Source organism: Cetorhinus maximus, chromosome 12 (genome assembly GCF_964194155.1).
Source record: "Cetorhinus maximus chromosome 12, sCetMax3.hap1.1, whole genome shotgun sequence".
NCBI classification, from domain to species: domain Eukaryota; kingdom Metazoa; phylum Chordata; class Chondrichthyes; order Lamniformes; family Cetorhinidae; genus Cetorhinus; species Cetorhinus maximus.
The window spans coordinates 73,025,572-73,040,183 of record NC_135890.1 but is presented as its reverse complement, the minus strand read 5'-3'; the positions used below and the strand labels follow the sequence as shown (position 1 = coordinate 73,040,183).

At 40.0% G+C, this 14,612-nt stretch overlaps 1 protein-coding gene across 2 annotated transcripts in view; it reads right to left on the bottom strand.

Moving 5' to 3' along the window:
- Positions 1-10,778: 10,778 nt before the first annotated feature.
- ppm1f (protein phosphatase, Mg2+/Mn2+ dependent, 1F) overlaps positions 10,779-14,612 on the bottom strand; it is a 96,734-nt gene continuing 92,900 nt past the window's right edge. For both annotated transcript variants that reach the window (XM_078553896.1, XM_078553898.1), the window contains one exon: positions 10,779-13,644. In XM_078553896.1, the coding sequence (XP_078410022.1) occupies positions 13,223-13,644 (422 nt within the window). In that variant the 3' untranslated portion in view covers positions 10,779-13,222. The remainder of the gene's footprint in view (positions 13,645-14,612) is intronic.

The window sequence follows — 14,612 nt, the reverse complement described above, 5'->3', positions numbered from 1 at the left end:
GCCTAACTGAAAAATGAGATGTTGTTCCTCAAGCGTAGGTTAAGTTTCATTAGAATAGTGTCGGAGGCCAAGGACAAAGAGATCAGAGTGAGAGTGAGATGGAGAATTAAAATGACAGGGGACCGAAGCTCAGGGTCAGGCTTGAAGAGTGAACAGATAACCCAGTGTGCATTTGGTGTCTCCCATGTATAGGAGGCCACACTGTGAGCAGTGGATACAGTATAGTAAGTTGAAAGGAGTACAAAACACTGTTCATTTGGAAGGAGTGTTTGGGGCATTGAACAGTGAGAAGGGAGGATGCTCAGAGGCAATTTCTCCTGGCTGGAGAGTCTGGGGTGGTGGGGGTCTCCACAGTCTCACAATAAGGAGTCAGTTGTTTAGGCCAGTGGTGAGAAATTTCTTCACTCGGAAGACTGAATCTTTGGAATTCTTTATTCCAGAGTGCTGTGGATGTTCAATTGTTGAGTATTTTCGAGACAGAGATTGATAGCTTTTTGGGCTCTAAGGGATAGGAGGATTAGGCGAGAAAGTGAAGTTGAGGTCAAAGATCAGCCATGATCTTATTAATTGGCAGTAGTTTTGAGGGGCTTTATGGCCTACTCATGCTCCTATTGTGTGTGTTCTTATATTCTAACTTGATGTTGAGGCCAGAAGGCTGCAAAGTGCCTATGCGAAAGATGAGCTGAATTTTTCATTGAACTTCATTGGAACAGAGTAGGAGGCCAAGAATAGAGAGATCAGGTTGAGAATGAGGTGGAAAATTAAAATGATAGGTGAACCTTTTCCATCACCTCCCACTTAATGCCACCACCATTTCCCTCCTTCCCTCGAGGTAGCATTCCTAAGGGACCAATCCCCTACTGACACCTTGGTTCACTCAATGGAATGTTTCTTGAGAATTATGAAATATTTCTTTTAAGAAGTTTCACCATTGCTTATCTATCAGACTTTTTATCGAACTTCCAAGCCTACCTAAGCCAACTCATCCCCTCATCTCCACTTAATTGGCTTTATTCACATCTTTGTTACTTCTAGACTCGACTATTCCCATGTACTCTTGGCTGGTCTCCCACATTCCACCCTTTGTAAACTTGAGATCATCTGAAACTCTGCTGGCAAGTCTTAACTCACAACAAATCTTGTTCCACTAACACTCCTGTGCTCGCTGACCTATATTGAATCATAGAAAGTTTACAGCACAGAGAAGCCACTGGGCCCATTGTGTCTGCGCCGGCTGAAAAATGGTTCGTGGTTCACCCAACTTCATCCCACTTTCCAGCATTTAGTCCATAGTGCAGCTACGGCACTTGAGGTGCACACCCTGACACCTTTTAAATGAGTTGAGGGTTTCTGCCTCTATTACCCTTTCAGGCAGTGAGTTCCAGATCTCCACTACCCTCTAGCTTAAAATAACTTACCTCATATCCCCATCACTTCAATTCTATGCCCCCAGTCACTGACCACTCTATCCAGGCCTCTCAATCTTGTACATCTCAATTAAATCTTCCCCTTCACACCTCTATTGCAAGGAGAACAACCCCAGCCTATCCAATCTTTCCTCATAGCTGCAATTTTCCAGTCCTGGCAACATCATGAATTTCCTCTGTATCCTCTCTAATGCAATTACATCCTTTTTGGAATGAGGTGACCAGAACTGCACACAGTTCTCAAGTTGTGGCCTAACTAATGTTCCAGTATAACCTCCATGCTCTTATATTCTATGCCTCCCATTGCTGTGAGACTGACACAGTTCTGTTGAAGAAGTGTGTGAGTTCTGTTGAAGAGTCATACGGACTCGAAACGTTAACTGTATTCCTCTCCGCAGTTGCTGTCAGACCTGCTGAGTTTTTCCAGGTATTTTTGTTTTTGTGTTGCTGTGAGACTGATTTGCCTTCCAGTAGCTGTTTTCAGTCCACTTTTGAAAATCACTCCTCAGCTTAGTAAAATTGGCCTTGTTCCAGTTTAGAACTTCAACTCATTTTATCTTTGTCCTTTTCCATAATTATATTAAAACTGAATTATGATCACTATCACCAAAATGCTCTCCCACTATCACTCCTTCCACCTATCTAGCTTCGTTTCCTAAAACTAAGTCCAGAACCACACTCACTCTTGTTGGACTTGCTACATATTGGCCAAAAAGGTTCTCCTGAATGCACCTTAAGAATGCTTTTCCCTCTATTCCTTTCACACAAACTATCCCAATATTGGGGTAGTTAAAATCCCCAACTATTACTGCCCTACTGTTTTTGCAATTCTCAGAAATTTGGCTACATATTTGCTCTTTATCTCCCCCTGACTGTTTGGGGGTCTATAGTACACTCCCAAGTGTTGTGACTGCCCTTTTTTGTTCCTAAGCTCAGTCCATATGGCCTTCATTATTGATCCTTCTAACATTTCATCCCTCCTAATAGCTGTAATCACTTCTCTAACCAAAATTGCCACCCCTCTTCCCTTTTTATCCCCCTATCTTGAGTGAAAAGTTTAACTAGAAATGTTAAGCTGCCATTCTTGTCCCTCTTTAAGCCATGTTTCTGTGATAGCATGCTTTCATACTACCACATTTCTATGTGCCTCAGCTCGTGTTTTTTTAAAATTCATTTACAGGTTGTTGGCATCACTGGCTAGGCCAGCATTTATTGCCCATCCCTAATTTGCCCACGAGAAGGCAGTGATGAGCTGCCTTCTTGAACTGCTGCAGTCCCTGCAATATCATGATTTTAAAGTCTCATCCTTGTTTTCAAATCCCTCCACAGCCTCACCCCTCTAAATCTCTTCTAGCTCGCAACCCTTCAAGTTACCTGCACTCCTCTAATTGTCTTTTGTGCATCAATTTTAATTGCTTTGCCATTGGTATCTTTGCCTTCAGTTGCTGAGACCCCAAGCTCTGGAATACCCTCACTAAACCTCTGCGCCTCGACCTCACTTCCCTTATTTAAAACACTCCTTAAAGCCTACCTTTTTGATCAAGCTTTTGGTCATCTGTTCTAATATCTCTTTATGCAGCTTGGTGTCATACTTTGTTTTAAAATGCTACTGTGTAGTGCCTAGGGACATTTAACTATGTTAAAGGCTCAATGTAAGTTGTTGTTAATTAAGTTAAATACTTTGTTTTCACACTTATGTACGTCACTCAAACGTGTAATTTATCATATAAATCACTCTTCCCCAAAGTACTCCATTATGAAACTGCAATTAACCATGTCTCATTACACAAGACAAGATCCAAAATAACCCAAAAACAAAACACTCCGGGTGCTGGAGATCTGAAATTAAAACAAAGTGGTGGAAAGACTCAGCAGGTCTGACAGCATCTGTGGAGGGAGAAACAGAGCTACACTTTTGAGTACAATATGATTCTTCTTCAGAACTGGTGGGGTCATGGCCCAGGAGAAGGCAGGGGGAAGTGTCTGAAAATTGATACTCAAGCCTCTGCAAGGTAGAGGTCAGTATGTCAAACAACAACAGCATTGCCCTTATCAGCAGATTCGATCACAAAGTCAGGGTTAGGTGAAGGATTGAACTTCAGTTGGAAAGTCAGAGCCGGAGATGGTCACTGAAGGAGACAACGTGACTTTGAAAGTGAGTTTTGGTAAACACCAGGGGGGAAATGGAAAGCAATAAAGGTGAATAAGGTGAAAGAGATAAATAGAATTCCCTTTGGGGAGAAGAGCAGAACTTCAAGGTAGGCAGTGAGTTAAACACAAAGCAAAATACTGGGGATGCTAGAGATCTGAAATAAAAACAAAGTGCTGGAAAAACTCAGGAGGTCTGGCAGCATGTGGAGAGAGAAAGAGTCAACGTTGAGTCCAATATGACTCGACTCCTGAAGTCGTCCTAAAAAAGGTAAAAGGATATAGTCTTTTGTTGTCCTTGAGGCATAGATTTTAAATGCCGTGGCCGATTCAGGATGCGGTCAGATGTTGCAAGTATAATGAGATCTCAGTTCACTGATAGGCTTCTGGTAGAGTTGGCATCTCGAACCGAAGAACACTTATTCCAAAACAGATAGGGGGAGAGAGAGCATACTTCAGCCCATTTCCTCTGCTGATGACTTACAGACACTGCCTGTGTCACTTGCAATCTCTCTCAAGTGGCCGGGCAGCCTTACCTTGAAATACTTCACCCATTGTGTATTTCCAAGAGGTTTTGGGTGTGTCTGTCTATGGCAACTGTTATTTCAATACCCAGTACTTCGCATTTTTAAATGTCTCTTCCTTAGAGTTGAATTTCGATGGATGTATGGATTATAGGAAATATCTCTCTCTTCACACTCTTTCTAAGGTGATTTGTTTGTTTCTTACCTTCACCTTGGAATGTGACCTTGCATTTTAAGCAGTTTGCGCTCTCAGTTTAAATTGCAAAATTTCCAGTCAGTTGAAAAATCATTTTCAAAAATAAAGGGGCATAACCTCGTGACATCTCTAACAGCAGCAAATATCTGATGGAAAAATACCGTTGGGCAATTGCAGCTGAGTTTCTTGTCAGTGAGAAGCCACAGCACAATACTGCTTATAATTTGGCACAAATTCTCACTCATATCCCATAGGATGACAGGAATTGGGAATTGGAATATATCAGTGGTACAAAAGCAGGTCGACTTCAAATATTGGGTTGAAAGAAGTTAATGATGTAGAGTGGAAGGAGCTTGTATTTACCAGAAGCCATACCTTACCTAGGACTGTTGGATGCTCCTAAAATCAGTCTTCTTCAGCTAGTATGCTACTGATGGGAGAAAATAATTGTGACAAATACCAAGTTAGCCCCAATATGGGTCTAAGTGGGTGACGGGAGAGAGGGTGGGGAAAGCGGGTGACAGGAGAGAGCATAGGGAAAGCGGGTGACTGGAGAGAGGGTGGGGGAAGCGGATGACGGGAGAGAGGGTGGGGAAAGTGGGTGACGGGAGAGAGGGTGAGGAAAGCGGGTGACGGGAGAGAGGGTGGGGAAAGCGGGTGATGGGAGAGAGGGTGGGAAAGCGGGTGACAGGAGAGCCGGTGGGGAAAAGGGATGGGATAAGGAGAGGGAGAGATTCCCATGAATAATACAACCCCTGTTTTGCACCAGATTTTTAAGTGCTTCACAGGGCTCTTACCCAAATTTGGGCACTTTTATGCGTGGGAATGGATTGAAGATTGCTTCTTGCTTTTATTAGTGGTGTTGAATAAGATGCCTTAAAAGAACAAAATGAGTTATCTTCCCGCTACTTGAGGCCTACAGTCACTTGTATCAAGTCCCGTTCTCCAATAACCTCTTTGCCTGCTGACTTACATTGGCTCCTGGTCCACTCAAAACCTTGATTTTAAAATTCTCAACCTAGCTTTCAATTTCTCCATGATCTCACCCAATAACCTACTCTAGCCCTACATTCTGCAAGATTTCTGCTTCTCTCAATTCTGGCCTTGCACATTCTGATTTTAATTGCTCGATCATTGCCTTCAACTGCCTAAGCCCAAACTCTAATTCCCTCACTAATGTCTCTATCCTTTAAGTTAGTCCTTAAAGCCTACCTCTTCAACCAAGTTTTTGTTCACCTGTCCTAATATTTCCTTAATGAGGGGCGGTGTCAAATTTTGTCTGATTACACTCCTGTGAAGCCCTTTGGGACATTTAACTACACTAAAGTTGCTCTTCAAATGCAAGTTGGTGTTTTTGGAGCAGTGGTTTTGCTTTTTGCTGTGTCACATGTCTGGAAATCACCAACACAAAAATGAAGACAAACACTAAAAGGGGATAATTTCACCTTTTACTACTTCTGTTCAATGTCCCCAAATTATCCTAACCATGCAAAAGAAATGGTGTCTTTAATCCACCTCTAGGAGACCCCAGGTGTGCATTCCTCCTCCTCTTGAGGGACTCCAGATCTGCTTAGGGGAGGTCCTCACTCTCATTGGCTTAGGGAGGGTGCCCTATAGGACATCGTAGATACAAGGCTGTTTCCAAGGCATTGGTGCCCTTTTCCGTGAGTTAAACCTCATGTACCCTTACTTTCTTCCCCAGGTGAGAAAATAAATATCCTTAAGCAGAATACAGACACTTATTTACAGTTAAGTAAAGCTGGTAATACAAGGAAGTTGCATATATCTTTATTAATAGATAATACTGTGTCATAGAAACATTTCAGGATAGTTAATAACCCATCCACAATAAGACTAATAGAGATAACACAGGTTTCAAACTCAGCTTAGTAAGTCATCCTGTTGTAGCAGTGACAAAAGATTTAATTTAGCAGATAAATAAATACTTTTGAGATAAATCTTTGACACCAAGTTGCTTCCTGTTGGTTTTGTGCAATGTTGTCTGAAGAGAAACAGCTCATTGGAGTCCTGTCTATAGCCTCAAGTACTGTTCCCTCTAAGCAGAATGATTATGCAGCAACCCAAAATTCCCACACTGGCTGTGAACAAATCAACCTTAAGTTACCACGCTGTGCGGCTGCACAAAAAAATTAAATAGCCCACACATTTCAGTGAATTGGTTGCACACAAGAGAAAAATAGAGTGTATTTTAGCCCCAAGTCATCTACTGGTCAATGGAATAAAAATGGTTTTCAAATGGATTACAAGTCAGCAGCACCAAAACATAGGGAGGTGATAAGGGAGATGGGAGGGAAGAGAGAGAGACATCAGCAGGAGCAGAGAGCCTAATTGAGCACATCACTGGCAGCACCATCCAGACAACAACAACAGATCTGCAAGTTTGTTATATTTGTACTTTTCCTACAAATTATTAAATGTTAACAGTTGCCACAAGAGACAAGATATGGCAGGAAAAAACCTTATCTGCTGTAAATCTACCTTTGGCACTGTAAATTAGCCACAGGGTTATTTCCTTTTCTTGTTCCTACTCAGTTCTACATGATGAAATAGTGGAGGTTGTGCTCAAACTAGTTTACAGTTACTGTTAACTATAATTATCCAATTAAAGTTTTACAGGATGAGAACAAAGATCATTAATATTGGTGCTTAGGTCTACATCATTTAATAGCCACCCCTTAAATTCAATTAATGGTGCAACATAAAGCTGACCAATTTACATACACATTGCCTAGAAAACCTCAAATCAGCTTATGGCAGCAGCACAACATTGTGGGAGTTTGATTCTTTAATGGAGACCAGTAAAACACTGCAGTGCACTGTCACTCAACCCAGATGTGAGTGTGCTGATGGCTGCCAAGTGCTGTATGCTTTCTATCATCCGAGGCATACACTTTTTTATATAAGCTGGAATTGCAATTATCTGCACTTTATCATGATATATTCAGCAAGCCAGTTTTTGGGCATTAAGTCCTCAAGTATGCCATCAGGAATTACTAAAATCCTTGTATAAATTAGCAGTATATGGGCATCATTAGATTTAAAAATGTATTACGGTAATTAATGGGAAGTTTGATGCTGTTAAATAGATGGATCTCTACCTCTGCCTCAAAGTTGTTAATATATAGTTACAGTGCAACTGTCCCGAATGCTTTTAACTAGCAATGCTGTGGTGTCATTTATTGTAAAACTATGAGTGCTCTTGATCACTGTCATTACTACTATTGCTAAGTGAAGAGCTGTTGCTATGAGTGCAAGCCAAACCCAGCAGCTATTTTGGTGTGCTTTAGATTGCAAATACAGGATTCATTATAAGAACTGGTGGGTTCTCTGGAATACCCTCTCTACTTCGCTTTCTCCCTTTAAGTCCAAACTTTTGGCCACCTGATCTAATATCTCTATGGCTCGGCGTCATCTTTTGTTTTATAATGCTCCTGTGAAGCACCTTGGGATGTTTTAGTATATTAAAGGTACTATATAAATGTATGTCATTGAGTGGAGTGCCCTGAAAACATCACAGGTTGAGACAATGCTACCAATGGGGCATGGATTATATCCCACGGTACAGAATCAGGTACATACCAGTATTTATATTAAAGTGGTAAACAGTCTACATTTTGAACTTTAAATGGGAATCATTCTGATATTTAAGAGTTGTTTTTGTAACATTGTGAAACTTTATTCTCGTGATGCATCTGTTCTAATGGTCAAATATGAAAAATATTTCCTGGAAGTGAAAAGTCAATGTGGTATAAAGACAGATAATACTAGATACACGGATGTGGTCTTTAGAGCTTGTGCAGAATTTGATGGGATACTCATCACTTGCCTAGACAGGGCAGAACCAGCAATATTCAAGAAACTCAACATCATCCAGGGCAGGCCAGTTTGTTTAATGAGAACCCCACCACTGAACTCAACGTCCTATCTATAATAATTGTAGTGGCATCATCTCAAGGACTGGAGTGGTTCAACCTTTTCAGGGTAATTAGGGATGGGTAATACATAGTCTTGCCAGTGTCATCCACATACGAAGAACCAATAAAACAAAAGCAAAATGCTCTAGATGCTGAAAATCTGAAATAAAAGCAGAAAATGCTGGAAAGACTCAGCAGATCTGGCAGCATCTATGAAGAAAGAGACAGAGTTAATGTTTCAGGTTAGTGGTTTTTCTTGCTGAAACATTCAGCAGATCTGACATTTTCTATCTTTAACTAACAAAACTAAAGTTGTTGACCAATTGCATTTCAGTATTCCATAGTCCTGCTGTTGAACACTTGAGAAAAACAAATCAGCCAACATACATCTTACTAGATGCAGGTACAAACCCTGCATAGACCAAAGGATCACATTGTAGATTTGACCTTACAGCAGTCATGTGCACAGAATTTGTGGAAAGCCCCAAAAACAAAAAGTAACATTCCTGTGGGAACAGAATAAGTATATACCATGTTCAAGACAGCTATTTCTCCCAATAATTCACCTTGTATGCATTTCCTCACTTCTGATACAGACACTTGATATTAAATTGGAGATTACAAAATCAGTATCTGCAGTTGATATCCTGTAGGACTCGACAGTGACCCAAGGCACTCTGGGGAAATATATCTGACAGTAACAGAGCCTAATATATAAACTGCTGTGGAAGCAAGACAGAAATACCTTGCCACTAAATATTCTATGCATGTAACAATTATTTAAAGTAAGGTAAGTGCTTCTGTCACCTTCTGGCTCAAATATTTCAGATCTTTAGTAGATGACAATGTAACGTTTAGAAAAATTTTTTTGCTGGTAAGCATAAGCAATGCTCATGGTAGTACACAGGAGGACTTTCCATTACAGGGTTCCTTTAGCTGCACAGCACTTCAACATGCACAAAACCGCACCAGGCACAATCTCCCAACTTAGCAATTTGCAGGTTTGCTTAAAAAAATATATGTTCATATCATGCAATGTGAATAAATAAAATCAGATTATAAAGTATTGTGGTTATATCAAACACAGTAAAAATGCAATTAGAAAAGGCAAGTAAAATAAAACAGATAAGTATACACAGGCACCAGAATATTACCAGCCCTGCACTTTCTATAAACAGTGCAAAAACATTGTTAGGGGTTCAATAAGGAACCCTCACAAAATCAGAACACTCAAACAGCAACATAAATTGTAAAAGATTGACTTAAGAATTAAGAATGATTATCATCTGCCAGAGCCTGGGTCATCAGTAATGAACCAGAATCAGGTGTAACATATTAATAAAGATATGGTATTGTTCTGAAGCCACCCCCCCCAAACTTTTGCCCACCCTCCCATTATGTAAAAGCTGTGCACAAGCTTATACAATGGTGTTCTCAGATACCCAGCAGTGTCCTACTGCAATAGGAGTCAGATACTCCAGAGCTGTTAGCAGAAATAACCTGTTCTTTTTCTGTTATTTTCTATCAACTGCCCAACCTCATCACCTCAGCAGTGTGAGGCATCCTAAAACACAGCTAACATTTATCTCGGCAAGAATCTGTATACAAATTGGAACTAGTACTAGAGAGATGTTGAGCGAAGGATTGCAGCAATTGATGCCTGACAGACTATTTATGTACAAAAATAATTTGGATACACAAACCGATTCTACCTTATTAAATTTACATATTAAAATAGGGGCAACAATAGATGCAGGAGAATTTAGATCAGTTGTGTAGTGACAAACAAAAATAAACTATTGCATATCAGGCCAAAAAAGCAACTAAGATATGAATTAAGTGAAGAGAATCAGTGCATAGAGACATATAAAGGGACTGAGCTGAAACAGTACATTTCAATGTTGAGACAATGTGGAGAAGCATTTATAAAAAAAAGACAATATGTATTGACAAAAATGAACTTTTAAATCTCCAGAGACAATGTTAAGGCTATATAACCATCAGACTCAAAGGCAGACTTCCTTTTTAAGTATGGCATGCATTTTAGTCACCCTGTTTCAATGGGGAAATATGCAATAGATTAGGTGCAAAGAAAGCAATAAAAATGTTCTTATGGAAGGAGATGGGGATAGAAAAAATTGGGGGTTGGGGTCAGAGTATAAAAAGTATTGAAGTATAGTGGTAAGATTAACACAATACTGCTTTGAAAAAAAGACTATCTAGGACAGATTTGGCAAATAACAAAAACACAGCATTGAAAAACTGAAATATTTGGAATGCTCTACCAAGGAACATAAATAACATTAGGGGCATTCTAAATGCAGTTATGCTGAATGAATCAGAGTATAGAAGGAACAAGCTTCAATGGGCCAAATGGCCATTTGTCACTCAAATTTTTAAGTTAATGTGCTATAGTTCTTTAATGTATTTGTGCAGTTTCCTTTCAAGGTTGCAAAAGCAGAAAATAATTAGTACAATTAAAAAGAAGATAGAAGATTAAGAACCTGTGACAGTTGGCAGATATATATCATGTTGGAATGAGAAAATCAAAGTAACAGAAAATAACTGTGTGAATTGACAAAAGAAAAAGTGCCCCGATGGCCTGTCAGGCAAAAGCACAACCCATGTGGTATGAAATCATACAACTGGATATTTTCAAAGTTGTCATCCCTGGTCTATGCTGAGTCAGTTTATCTTGTGGATTGCCCTTGAAGAATAAAAAATTAATCCTGTTTGTTTTCTAATCTCTATCAAGGAATCCTTACTCGAAAATGTGCGTCACGTGAGGATAAAATTAGGTTGAGCTGTTCAAGTCATCTCCCTACGTGCTAACAAAGCAAATGATTACCTGGGAGAGTTATTAGAGATTATTGGCATCTATTGAACCATGTCCTAGCAAACTACCTTTTTCAGAACAGAAATTAAGGGGTACGACATAATGGATGCCACCAGCTTAACATTCATTCCCTCTCCTGCTAGTAAACCATGGCTGTAGGGTATACCATCTTCAAGATATATTGCAGCAACTTGAGGTTCCTTCAACTGCATTTCTCAAACACGCAACCTCAACCAACTAAAAGAACATGGACAGCAGTTGCTTGGAACACTATCACCTCCCAAGTTCCCCTCCAAATCGCACACCACTCTGATTTGGAATATATTGTCATTCCTTCATCAGTGCTAGGTCAAAATCCTGGAACTCCCTCCTTTACAGTGAGGGTGTACCTACACACAGACCACAGTGGTTCAAGAAACCCTCTCACCACCACCTTCTCAAGGGCAGTTAGGGATGGGCAATAAATTCTGCCCCTGCTAGTAATACCCACATCCCATGAAAAAATATAAAGATCCTCAAAATAGTCTCTAGTATTATGATTTTTCCAGTTTCAAAACAAAATTTGCTTTTGGAAAGCTGCTTTGCATATTAGCTTTCATTACTTCAGAAAATGAATACATTTGTGAGCCCTGGTCCTTCAGAGGATTCTATGTAAATTACTCATTAGGTTATAAAAATTAAGGACAGATGGAGGTAGAACTCTACCACATGTCCTAGAATACACAACGTCAGAGACATCATTCACTATTACTTAATTCAGCAGTTACTAAACTACTGACAAAATCCTTACATTTCTGCAACAGATCAAAACAATTCCAGTTGCATAAAACCACAATACATTCATCCATCCAAACTCTTCAACACAAGCAATAAAATGAAGTCTCCAAACTCAGCACCAAATCAAAGACCTAAGCTAGGCTTTGTGGTTAATTGACACTTATTTTTCCTCTCCTGACAAGAGAAGGGAATGAAGTCATGTTACACTGTGCAGTATGTAACAGTACTGTAGCTGCATGGAAAGGTATAAGGCACTAATGGTTAGCCTGCACTGTATTGATAGAACAGTACAAATCATTAGATAGTCTGTACTGCATACAAGGGGCGGAATAAGGCACTAAAATAGTCAGCCTGCTTTTTCTGCTGGAGGTAAATCAGTACACAAGGGTGCTTGAAAACTTGACATACTTCAAAATAATTTGGGAAAATTAATAAACATTATGCAAGTTTGCAACTTTACCACAGGGAACCTAGTCAACATGGTGGAAGTGGGAGCAGTTCACCAATGGGCTAACCCACTAACCATTCAGTCTCACTATTGTTCTCTTCTTTCAATCATTGATTTTTCTTCTGGGCCAGATAAGAGAGATTGGAATAGAGTGCTTTAAAATGCATGCAATAGTGTAAGATTATTATTATTATTATTATTATTAATAATTTAAAAATCCTGCAACACCACCCACTGTCACCTAATTAGACTGGCATAGAATTACTTACACTCATTGATGTCAGCTCAGAATATCTCGATTTCAGAGTTCTCAGGCAGATGAAACAGCCTGCTCCCGAAATACTTATCAGATTAGTTCCTGAGAAAAGCTTGCATCAGAACGGCTGCAGTTTGAACACAATTTTGTTAATTTGGAGGATGCTAAGGCAAAATTTCAAACTCTAGACACAGGATATGTCTGAGGCAAATAAAGTACTACCTTGTAATATCCTATTGCCCACTCTACAGAGCTAGGCCCTAGGGTCAGGCAATATTTGTTCTCCATTTCAAGATAGAAAGCTGTGGCAATGTGGTACAAATCCATTGATGCTACTTAATTCTGGGAGTTAGCCCTTTAAACTTGGGATTTAAGGAAAGGTGCATAACCATAATAGACTAATATCACCTCAGCCACCCTTTTTGCACCCTTGGTTACTGATTGTCACCACGCTTTTCCTTAAAGCTGATGCAGGAGACTGGATTTAAATAGACTGGTTTGGCAGATGTAGGCATAAGCTCGCCAAAACAAAGTCATCTCTTTACTGTGACCTGGCATTTCGACATCAAACCCCTCCCCCCCCACCCCCTCCCCCCACCCCAGTTCTTTGGCAACACTCATTAAAGCATTAAATCCTGAAAGTAACACTGTCATCTGATCTCCAGTAGACAGAAGTCAGCCTGTCTGACCCTCTGCCTGGCTGTCTTTATTTACTGTTGAGGTGGTCAACTGTAGAGGTGAGATTTCAGAGTCGCCTCTGGCTTGAGGGCACCCAGTGTTATGGTCAGTGCTCTCAATGCTCACATGCAAGTTGCTAACTTTCAGAATGTCCTGTGGATCCCGTAGAAAGACCAGCACCACAGTGATGTTGTCACTAGAGCCACCTTCTTTTGCAGCTGCTACAAGTGTCTCTGCAACTGTACTGCCATCACCTGCGTTTTCTTGCAAGTGTTCTTGCACAAGGTCCACAACTTTGGAAGGTTCAATTCCATCAAAGAAGCCATCACAGGCCAAAACAATGTAGTCCTCCGTGCCATCCAATTTGAACGAAGCACTATCTGCATCCCCCGAAATGTATGGTTTTTGGTCAATGTCCCCTAAAAGAATTAACAAAAATCATCTTGATAACAGGAAAGAAAAATCAACATATCAGGATTTGGTACAGTGCAGAATGTCAGTAAACACCAACTCACCTTTGGCGATGTGGATTTATTCAACCCACAAAGATGACATTTTTTTTAATAGTTACGAAAGTCCCCTAATGGAGAACTCAGACACTGAGTCCCAGAAGAGGGACTCAGCAAAAAAATACACATTGCTCAGAACCAATTTATAGAAAACATTTCAATTAGAGATCTTATGAATTCACGTGGAATAGGAAACTGAAACAAGATATGACATCTATGTATGGACACCTGTGAAGTTACCATGAAATTTGTAAGGTACTTGTAAGTGGGAGTTTGACCCTCCCACCTGTGTCATACGTGACCCAAATGCTCTTGATGGGAAGGATAAGAGGATTCTTGCTGCATCTGGTTTGCACTATATGAACTGAATACACATTCACAAAAATAATGTCAGTAACTGGATAATAAATTATATCAAATTTTCAATTATTCAATTCTTTCCAATGGTTTCAGAACAGTGTTAGTACTGGAATGAAAACCACTTTATTTACCAGTGTTAGCATGAAACATTCTAGATCAGTTACAGCATAGCCAGACGGTGAAGAGGCATATTAACAATAATACACCAAACTCAACAGTGTTTCTTAATGTACTAGTGTAAGTTATTCTATTCCAACATTAGACATTCTTGTGTGTTTGCTCAGATACTTCAATCTACAAGAGCTTTATGCTACAGACCCACTGCCTCCGATTTGTCCTGCACTCATCAGATATCCAATGTCTGTCTGAGCAGAAATTTGCTACAGCTAAATATTGGGAAGATCAAAACCATTATCTTTGATCCCCAACACAAATTGTGTTTCCTGATCACCAACTTTATCCCTCTCCCTGTCACTGTCTGAGGCTGGTTAGACAGGTCAATTGCAAACATGGCATTC